The 11,039-nt window shown below is 44.2% G+C and overlaps 1 protein-coding gene across 3 annotated transcripts in view; it reads left to right on the top strand.

The window, feature by feature from the left end:
- The window catches only part of Tmem170a (transmembrane protein 170A), a 13,521-nt gene continuing 2,482 nt past the window's right edge, over positions 1 to 11,039 (top strand). Inside the window, exons 1-2 of one of the 3 annotated variants that reach the window (XM_010609498.2) lie at positions 1 to 291; positions 8,338 to 8,508. In XM_010609498.2, the coding sequence (XP_010607800.1) occupies positions 159 to 291; positions 8,338 to 8,508 (304 nt within the window). In that variant the 5' untranslated portion in view covers positions 1 to 158. Of the gene's footprint in view, positions 292 to 311; positions 493 to 8,337; positions 8,509 to 11,039 lie in introns of those variants that run through there. The other 2 variants (XM_010609499.3, XM_019205296.2) reach the window with 2 other exon arrangements.

The following is an 11,039-nucleotide window of genomic DNA, read 5'->3' as shown; positions in this document are numbered from 1 at the left end:
ATTGGAAGAAGGGACTATGATTTGGCAGCGCAGTTGGTGGGGAAGGAAGGAGAGGGCCCTGGACTAAGGTGACGCTGAGGCGGAGTAGGTGTAAGAAGCAAGGCTGTGTAACACTTCGGGCGTGCTCCCTTCATCTTTCTGTGGTGAATGGCGCCAGGATGGAGCGCGAGGGGAGCGACGGCAGCGGGGCTTCGGCCGGACTCCTGCAGCAGATCCTCAGCCTGAAGCTCGTGCCGCGGGTGGGCAACGGGACCCTGTGCCCCAACTCCACTTCTCTCTGTTCCTTCCCAGGTACGGCCCCGCCCCGCGCCTGCGCACTGCGCGCTCTGCCGCTCCCGGGCCGGGTGGGAACCGCGCCCCTCCTGCTGGGAAGTTCCGGCTTCCTGGCCCGAGAACACTTTCTGGTCACTTCTTCGCAGGTCCCCAGGGTCTGGCCACCTCAAGCCTGTGATGAGGGCCTGAGACCGGAAAGAGCAGCCGCCGGTGTAACGGGTAACTAAAGGGGCCAGTTGTCGCCCTTTGGAATTTCCCAACCGGCCGGGTTCAGAGTGCTATCTGGCTTGTTTGGGTCGCGGAACAGGGCCTGTCCTCTACGAGGAAACTCGGCTAGGGTCGTCCCTGCCTGGCCGAGCAGCGATCAGAGATAACATTTCCTTTGTTTCTAGCCTGTAGCCCACCCTTCTGCGCCGGTAGCCCCGTCTGCTTATCACTGGCACCCCATCCAGACCCGCCCCTGCAATTCGTCTTTCTAGGCTTTGCTTTCTGAGACCTGTTGGGGGATCTCCTACCACAAGACCTTCGACACACCTTCTCTTCAACTCCTCTTTCCCCCTGCCTGAGTTACTGATGGGCCTGGTAGAATGGTTTTTCAAAGTAACAAGGCGGAACTGTCAGTGCTCAAAAAGTGAGGAGAAACGACCTCTTCTAGGAAGATTCATAAAGGTTTTGAAGGGAGGAAATAGTTATTTGTACGAGACCTTTACAGACCAGACCAGACTAATGGCTATTGAAGGGGGAGCTTAGGGCCCTGAGACTTTGATTTAGTAACCAGTGTGAGAACTGGGCCTAGGGCGAATGCCAGCGGAAATCAAACGGGATTGCTGAGTGCAATCTTAAACAAGACTCCTGTGATTTCCTGTCCACTGGGCAGCGACTGCTGGCCATCTTTCAGTGGACACTTGGGACTTGCTCTGTATCACTTGCCTAGGAATCATCCAGCACAGTTTTACCAAATAGCTGATCAGGCAGTAAACTGTGTTGGGACAAATGAAATGTTAGCTATGTAATCATGCCTGAAACGACAATTTCAAATCTCAAATGACAGTTTCAAAAAGTATTGGGATCACAATTGACAGTAATAAAAATACAGTAGCAGCATTCTGTAGAACATGACTACAAAGTGAAGTGTTCATACACTGCTAAGACAACATTAGTCCGTTTAGTTTTTTTCCCCCTGACTTTATTTGGAAAATTTTCAAACCTTCCGAAAAATGGAAAGAACAGCGTAGTAAATATCCATATGCTTTAATTTGGTGATAAAGGCACTCACTGCGTAACAACCTGGATTTTTCAGGCAGTTTTGTTGTGTGAACATTGGACAGTGTACTTAACACAAACCTAGGTGGAATAGCCTATCACACACATAGGCTGTATTATCTTACAGGCTCACCATCATATATTTGGTCTGCAAGTGACCTTAAGATATTCTTTCAGTCTCCACAAACACACACGCACACGCACATTGGTATGCATTCATGTCACATTTTAACTTTCTGCAGAGCCTTTTCAGGAGTCAGAGCACTTAATTCCTAGTACTTGAGCATACATCTTCAAAAACAAGCTCTTTTGTATCATAGTCACAAAATCATATCATTCCTAATATATTTTACATTGATAGGATAATGTTTTCTAACCTACAGATCTTATTTAAACTTATTTAAACTTCCTCCCACTTGGCCACATAGTGTCACCCTCCCCCCTTTTAAATTCCAGGATCTAATTAGGTTGCAGTGGTGCATGCCTGTAATCCCAGACCCTGGGGAGAGCTGAGGGAGGAAGATCCCAAGTTGGATCTCATCCTGGGCAGTTTGGAGAGACCCTGTTCCAACAGATAAAAGGCCGGGGTGTGTGGCTCAGCACAAAGGCCCTGTGCTCAATCCCTAGTACCACCAGCTAGCCAGCTAAGTACATGCATACGTGTATACATACAATTTATTTCAGGATCTAATCCAGGATCACACATGACATTTAGTTATGTCTCTTTGGTCTCATTTAACCTAGAATAGGTTTCAATTTTTGTTTCAGTTTCTTCAGAATGCGATCATCGCTCACCCACCCCATTCCTTCAGTACTAGGGATTGAACGCAGGACCTTGTGCTTGTGAGGCAGGCACAGCAACGCTGAGTTTAATCCCTGTCCCGAGACAGACTTTTTGAAGAAGCTAGGCCAGTTTAATTATAAACTGTCTCACAATCTAGATTCATCAGCTTTCTCCATGATTTGATTCAGATTAAACATTTTTGGTGAGAATGCACCCTACATAGATGATATTTTTCACTTGATGCTGCATCATATCAGTGGTTAATGTCAGTTTGAATCTTTATTGATAATGTTAGCTGTGGTATTTGATGGAGGTGCTGTCTGTTAGGTCTGTCATTGAAGAATACCTTCATCCTTTCATGATTAAAAGTCATACCTGATGTGATAATTTAGAATTGAATATTCTTTTTAGTCTGGCTGGCTTTTAGTTACTTTTTTTTTTTTTTTTTTTTTTTTTTGGTACTGGGGATTGAACTTGTCCTTGTGCTTGCAAGGCAGGCGGTGGAACCACTGGGCTAAATCCCTGGCCCATAGTTACCTTTTGAGACAACATTAAGATAAGTGAATCTGAGCTGATAGTTTTAATGTCACAGTAAAGTATCTCTTCCTGTGGGAATTGTTTTGCCTTTAGAAACTTCTAAAAATCTTAAACTACAGTATGTGCTTGAGTTTAACATTACTTCTATGTACAATAACTTTTGGGTATTGGTTCCCAGGGGCATTATTCAGCAAGTATACATTTGACTAAGAGCAGGCTATTGGCTGGGAATTTACACAGTGTAGGGCATAGCCACAGGCTGATCGGAGTGTGGTGGGGAACACATACCCTGCCTTCTGTGCCTCATTGTCAGCTGAAATGCTAGATGCAATAGGTAGTTGAAGTTTGACCTAGTTTGAGGCACCAAAGCCTGTTACTAAAAGAGTCTCATTCAGTGTCCTGAATCTGGCATTGTTTCTGTTTTGGGCCCACAGAAAAGGTTACTTGGAGTTTATGCCAACTCATTATGGCAGAATCATTGCTTTGAAACATTCTGTGGTTTATCTGCCAGGACTCTTTGGATTGATTTTTTTTTTTTTAACTTGCATTTGCAATTTAGCAATCTAGATTTTTGCCTAAACCTCCTTGTTCCAAATTGTTCAAATTTCTTTGTTGTCATTTTTAAGAAAGTTCAATACCAAGAAAGACAGATCTTACAATCAGGAATAACATTCATTTCTAAAGATATGAATTTCACTAAGCAATGTCAAAGTCTGTTTTGTGACAGTTAAACTAAAGCCCAGTAATGTCTTGGTTGTGCTATTACTAGAATAAAAAATGGGTCAAGCCAGATATGGTGCATGAAATAGTAATCCCAGCTGCTGGGGAGGCTGAGGCAGGAGGATCACAAGTTCAAGGCCAACCCGAACAACTTAGTGAGACTCTGTCTCAAAATTCAGAGGCCCTGAAAGAGGAGCTTGTTTTAGAAACATCTAATGTGCCAGGTCTAGTGACACATACCTATAATCCCAGCACTTGGGAGGTTGAGGTAGGAGGATCACCGCAAGTCTGAGGCCAGCCTGGGTCACATAGTGAGTTCAGGACCAGATTAAACTTCAGCGTAAGACCTTGTCTCAAAAAAAGAGAAACATCCAATGTGGGCAAGGGAGAGAGGAGGAGGTGAGGTCAGATCCTACAGGGCAGTTACGAAGGGTTTTACTAGAGAAAGGATGATCTCACTTACTTTTTAGTGTATAGTCTAGTGTTTTGTTTTGTTTTGTTTTTGTTTTTTGTACCAGGGATCAAACTCAGAACCTTTTGCTTGTGAGGCAGGCACAGTGCCACTGAGCTAAATCCCCGGCCCAGTGGTTATTAATAATTTCAGAGTTGTGCAGCCGTCACCATAGTAAATTTGAGAATATTTTCATCACCCCAACAAGAAAGTCCATATCCACTAGCACTGACTGACTGCCTCTGTGTGGAGAGTAAACGAAGGCCGGATCAAATGAACACGGTGGAAGCCAGGCTAGGACCCGGAGACCTGTGGGGTGAGGCAGGGCAGAGGCACGCCACTCTGGACAGGGATGGGAGGGTGGGCCTGCTGTGCGTCAGGAAAGAAGTGGCCAACCAGTTAGTAGTCCTGAGGGCAAGTCCTGGGACTTGGGGTCCTCCTGCCTCAGCCTCCTGAGTAGTTGGGATTATAGGTATGTGTCACTATGCCCAACACTGAAAACAGTCTTAAAGATATAAACTCTGCAAGCTTAAGTCTTTTTTGTTTTTTTTCACTGATGTGCCTGACATATAGAATGTGCTCAATAAACGTTTGACTGATGAACGAATAAATCTTCAGTGTTTGTATTTATTTGTTTGCTATTTTTGCTGTATTGTCCCACAAATTAGCTAGGTACAGTGGTGCACATCTGTGTTCCCAGCACTCTGAGAGGATGAGGCAGGAGGACTTCAAGCTCACACCTAGCTGGGGCAATTCAATGAAACCTTGTCTCAAGATAAAAAATAAGAACTGGGGTTGTAGCTCAGTGTAAAAGCCCCAGATTTGATCCCCCGTACCACCAAGGGGAGGTTTTTTTTTTTTTAGAGGCCACAAATTTACCAGTAAAACAACACAGCTTTTATCATTTTACAGTTGTGGAGGTCAGAAGTGAAATGGTCTCACTGGGCCAAAACCAAAGTGTCAGGGCTGTGTTCCTTCTGGAGGCTCTAGGAAGCTGTTTGCTTGCCTGTCCCTCTTCTAGGGCTGCCTGCATTCCGTGGCTCATGGGCCTTCCTTTACTTCAAAGCCAGCAGCTTAACATCTTCACACTGACCCTTTACACAGGGACCTTGGCATTATGTTAAGTCCAGCTGGAGAATCCGTGGTAATCTCCCTAGTGTACCCACATCTTCAAGGTCCCTTCTGCTATGCAGCAACAGTTCGCAAGTTTGGGGGATCTCTTTGGGGCCCCTTCTACCACCATGCTTACTCTTGTTTTTCTTTATAGTCTTTTATTCCAGATTAGTTATCTAAGGTACCTTTGGCCACAGTGAAATGCTGTGCCTCTCACTGTCACTGTGGTTTGCATGATCAGGTCACACGGGCTGTGTCCTCTGGAGCAGACCCGTACCTTTACCTTCATTGTTACTGTGCGAGTGGGTTTGTTGCAACAGCAAGTGGGTTTGTTGCTTAGCCCCCTCTGTACTGCTCATCCTCCCTCACCAGATGTGACCTCAGTGTGGTCTTCCCATCTCCAGGACTCTGTGAACCAAAAACTTTCTGATAGAACAGCACAAAACAGACCGATGTAGCTGCCAAGGTAAACAAAGCTAAAGATAATGCACTTGATTTGAAAGCAGCAGAGCGAAGTACTGTAAGACAAATATTTTTGACACTGTAATGATCCAGGGAAATGAAAAGTACTATATAACAATCGATAAATAGCTATTAAATAGATGGCAAGTTAACGTGCAGTAGATTAAAGGGAAATCACTTAGTTTCTAAAAAAAGTGTTTATAGATCTGGGTTTGTCTTTGCTGTTAGAGCGCTATAATAATCTTACTGTCCTAAAAGTGTTTTTATAAACTACTATTCCCCTAATGGGATCAATTTTGAACTTTTTAAAAATGAACGCGTTGGCTTTTCAGCAAAGGAAAATGGGAATTATCGCCAACCCAACTCCAAAGCAGCGACTTTGATAACTTAGTCTGCTGGGAGGGGCCGCACCGAGGACGAAGATGTGGCTGACAGCAGGTGGTGAGGGCGAGGCACGATTCTTAGCCTCTGTCTGCGCCTGGTTCTCTTCCGTGATCAGGGATGATAGTCAGAGGAACTTCCGAACTGTTCTGAGGAGTAAAGGAGTTGATGTTAGTAGAGCACTCAGAACAGTCCCTGTTTGCATAAATATTTATTGAATGCATAAAAATGTCCAGACTTGTCTCTCAAAATGTAGAAGCATTACATGTGCATATTTTGTTTTGTTTTTACGAAAACTGGTTCTTATTCTATATAACCATTTGCAACTTGCTTTTTTCGCTGCATGCTGCAGCTTGGCCTCGCAAGCCATTGGTATATCTAGGTCTGTCTCATTTTTATGTGACAGGTAGGGTTCTGTTACACGGATGCACGGAACATGTTTTGCAAGTCCCATGGTGTTGGTCGTGTAGTTGGCCGCCAGTTGTGTTTGTTAAATAGATGGTGCTGCCACCTGTGACCTCCCTCCTTTCCTCCGCGTGTGTTCCTGAAGGACGTCCTTCAGGAAATGATGTCAGTGCTGTAAAGGATACGCACTGGGAGTATCGGGCGGGGCCTTCGGAATGACGTCCAGACGGCCCCTCAGTACTCAAAAGCCTGAAAGGTGCATCCAGAGAGCCCCCACAGTGTGACCCCCATAGGTGTAACTGCCATTGTGCTTGAATTCTGTCTGCTTCAGTAAAGCCTGTGGGTTTTAATCAGGGTAATTTGCCTCCTTGGGGACACTGGGCAAGGGGCCACATGGGGAAGAACAGTATTACTGGCCGAGGGGGCTGCTTCTCATCCTCCGCTGCACGGGGCAGCCCTCTGGTCAGAGAAGCCTACGCCTGCTGGGTGAAGCTGGGTGCTGACCTGTAAGATTGCCTGCTCCTTTCTTCCCTGCCTCTTGCCAAGGTGGCAGTGGGCTTTATCTGACGTGTCCCCTTCGTTCTCTTCTTACGAACAGCTAAAGAGCTGTCTTAGTATTCTAAAGCCTTGATTGGTTGGGTTCACTGGAGAAAAATGCTGTGCCTGCCACTTACCAGAAGGTGAAGTCAGGTGAAGGCAGGATGGTATTGTTTTCATAGGTGCCTCACGCATAGCTTTTCGTACGTAGTTGGTGAGCAAATATTGTAAGATTGGCTGGGAGTGTAGCTCTGAGCTCCATGGTGACACATGTTCTGAGGCCCTCATTTCAATCCTCAGTATCAAAGAGAAAAAAATTAGCACCTGAATTTCAACCACCTAATGAGTAGAGCTGGGTGTGGTGGCTCAGGCCTGTGATCCTAGCACTAGGAGGGCAGAGGCAGAGTTCAAGGCCAACCTGGCCTAAACAACAAGACTCAAAAAGCAAACAAAAAAGTAAGTAGAGTTCTTTATAGAAGCCAGCTCTTCTGACTTCGCTTTCAAGCCAAACATTGACATTTTCCAATATTTATTTCCTATCCTAAAGAGCTTTTATATTCTAATAGGAGGTGATGGTTTGATATTTCTTGCATTGTCTTTAAAATGATTTTTGAATGAATTGTACAGGTTTTCCATTTTAGAAGACTGAATAATCAAAAAGGCAGGAAAATAGTCATCAGTTGCTTATTACCCTATCGATCAGCAAATTATTTGTCTTTTTCCAGGGCTAGGGGTTGAATCCAGGGCTATGGGTCCACTAAGCTTGTGCTCTACCACTGAGCTGCACCCCAGCGCCCCCACTCCCTTTTTCAGACAGTCCAGACTGGCCTTGAACACACAGCCATCCTCCTGCCTCAGCCCCTCAGATGCTGGAATTACAGGTGTGCAGAGTCTTTTTACAGATCTTGGTGAACCTTTGTTCCAGGTTTAGTGTAGAGGTAGCTAATTATTGGCTGGTCAGAAAGTATTTTAGGGTTTTCGGGCCATGTAGACTTTGTCCTTATCAGCTCTGTGCTTGTAGCTGGAAAGTTGTCAGATGATACCTCGGTAAACAAGGATGAGTTCAAAGAAGTTTTTATGTGCACAGGTCTTAAAATGGGGCCCAAACATTTTATGTAAAAAAACAGGCAGTGTGCCAGGCATGGTGGCAGGAGTTTGAGGCCAGCCTGGGCTACATGGTAAAACCCTGTCTCGAAAAAACCAAACCAAAACAAAACAAAAAATGGGCAGTGCCTGTGTGTAGTTTGCCTTCTGCTCTAAGGCCGCCAGTGTTTGCACGTTTGACTGATGAATCCACATGTTCATCAGTAACTGAGAATTTAGAAAATGAACCGACTGGGCTTGAAGGCCCCTTTACAGTGATTTCACTGGGAAAACGAGTGACCATGGCCTGTCCTCCTCTCCCCCGCAGAGATGTGGTATGGCGTGTTCCTGTGGGCACTGGTATCCTCTCTGTTCTTTCACGTCCCTGCTGGATTACTGGCCCTCTTCACCCTCAGACATCACAAATATGGTAGGTTCATGTCTGTAAGCATCCTGTTGATGGGCATCGTGGGACCAATTACTGCTGGAATCTTGACAAGTATGTTAGACATTAAAATACCAGTCAAAAACATTGAATGTGACTACTCAGTTAATTTCAGGACGTGCTTTAGAAATACATAAGTGGGATGAATAAAAAAATGAGAATCTTTTGACCACTGATCCTATTTTTAAATGTACTGGTCTTTTCGTACACAAAGCCCCCTTTATTTGATTAATCTCTTTGGCTTCCTGAGCCAGGCGTTTTCAGGGAAGCCAGTTTAAGCTTTGTGAGACAGGTCACTGGGAAAGAAAAATGTCGTTGGATATTGCCTCTTTGGAAGGAAGCTAGTGCTCCTTTCTGATCCACTATGACTTAACTGTGGCTTTGCAAAATAGTTCTACTCTCTGAGGCATGGTTACTTTAAAAATGAGTAATAATTCTAATGTCAAGAATTCTTAGCCAGGCAAGTATTGGTGGCACATCCCATCCTTGTAATCCCAGCATTCTGGGAGGCTGAGGCAGGAGGATCACAAGTTTAAGCCCAGTCTGGGCAACTAAGCAGTTTAGCAAGATTCTGTCTCAATAATAAAATAAGGGCGGAGGATGTACCTCACTGCAAAGGCCCTGCATGCAAGCCACAGTACCCGCCCCCCACCCCGAATAAAATAAATATATTTTAAAAAGTATCTGATTTGAGGGCTGGGAATACACTTGGCTAGCATGTGCAAGGCCTTGGTTTCACTTCCTAGGAAAAAAGAAAAAAAAAGTACCAGTAACTGAAGTATGTTCGGGTGATTCCCCCCTCACCCCCACTGCCTCAGGACTTTCTTGTTTTTTGTTTTTTATTTGAGATAGGGTCTCATTATGTAGTCCAGGCTGGCCTTGAACTTGAATTTGCCGTCCTGTCTCAGCTTTCCCAGTGGCCACCACGCCTGGCTTCCTGAGGACTTTCTGATTAAGAATCAGAGTAACGTGGACATTAGTATTTTCTACCTATTTATTATCAGTGTATGTTTGCGATACATAATAGCTACATTTGTTTTGGGGAACTGGTACATATATAAATCATATCTTGATCATTTAAATTATTTTTCAACATTTTTGTATTTTGGCTTTTGGCTCATGTCACAGGGCATAATTACAGGAATGACAATAAGTTTAAATTATTTTTAAGCCCATATTTACATATAAATGTATATTTGATATGTAGTAAAATTGTAAGCGAGCAAAAAGGTTGTATATATTAATAACCACAGTTTGCATTTTGGTGTGTATGCTAGATATATAACACATAAGTAAAATAAGTAAATTCATAAAACATACAAACACTATTCATACTAATTTGTGGATTTTTTTTTTTCTGCTGTGAATTTAAACTTTATAAACTTTAAGCTTCAAGTAGAAATCTTTTTTTTTTTTGGTACCGGGATGGAACTCAGGCCCTTGCGCTTGTGAGGCAGGCGGCAGAACCACTCAGCCAAATCCCTAGCCCTCAAGCAGAAATCTAAATTCGTATCTCTAATTTGAGTTGTTTTTGAGACAGTGTGCCTGACTTTTTTTTTTTTGGTACTGGGGATTGAACTCGGATCCTCACGCTTGCTAGACAGGCGGCAGAACCACTGAGCTAAATCCCCGGCCCCGACTCTGTTCTAGTTTTGTTGGTTTGGTTTTTTTTTTTTTTTTTTTTTTTTTTTTTTTTTTTTTTTTTTTTTTTTTTTTTTTTTTTTTTTTTTTTTTTTTTTTTTTTTTTTTGCCCTTGGTTTTTTGAGACAAGGTCTTACTGTGTAGTCCAAGCTGGCCTTGAACTCACTATGCAGCATAGCCCAGGCTGGGCTTGAACTCACAGCCATCCTCCTGCCTCAGCCACCCAAGTGCTGGGACCACAGGCGAGCGCTCTCATGCCTGGCTTTCTCTCTCTTGTGTCACCTGCTGTTGCAGACACCTCTGCTTCAGTGTCCACACTGGGCTCCTGGGCCCAGGACGGGTCTGTTTTCTCATCCATAATACAGGGATAGGCTGCCTACTGTTCATCACTGAGCGCTGATTAAATGAGACTGTGCCTGTGAAGGATTTAGTGGACCGCCCGACACGTGGGGATGGTACATGAATTATTCCACCTTATTTCCATCTTTAAGGCTCCATCGTGGGGTTTATTCCCTTGCCGTTTGCTATTTTCTGATAGACTTTTTTCTTTCTTCTCTCCATCATCCGAATCCCACTTGAGGGTATAGTTCACGTTCCTTAAACTTCTTTCTACCCAACCTACTTTTTTATGGGAGCTAAATTTTAGGCAGGCGCAATGCAACAGGTATCTTCAGATGTTGGAAACATCAAAGGCTGCTGGAAATAGGCGAGCGACCTTAGGTTATTCATTGTTTCTTTCCCTTCCCTTCCCCTTCCCTTCCTTCCTCTTTTCTTCTTTCCTTCCCTTCCCTTCCCAGGTTACCACAGGTTAGGCTGAAACTTGCAGTCCTCCTGCTTCCCAGAATGCTGGGAATACAGATACGTGCTGCATGTCCCGCTGTTCCTCCTTGTTAACAGCGTTAAATATGTTAATATTCCTTCATACGACATATATATATATATAT

This window comes from Fukomys damarensis, unplaced genomic scaffold, assembly GCF_012274545.1.
Source record: "Fukomys damarensis isolate Sample0158 unplaced genomic scaffold, DMR_v1.0_HiC HiC_scaffold_32, whole genome shotgun sequence".
Lineage (NCBI taxonomy): Eukaryota > Metazoa > Chordata > Mammalia > Rodentia > Bathyergidae > Fukomys > Fukomys damarensis.
Note: the sequence above shows the minus strand (reverse complement) of the source record. Positions and strands in the feature narration are given on the sequence as shown.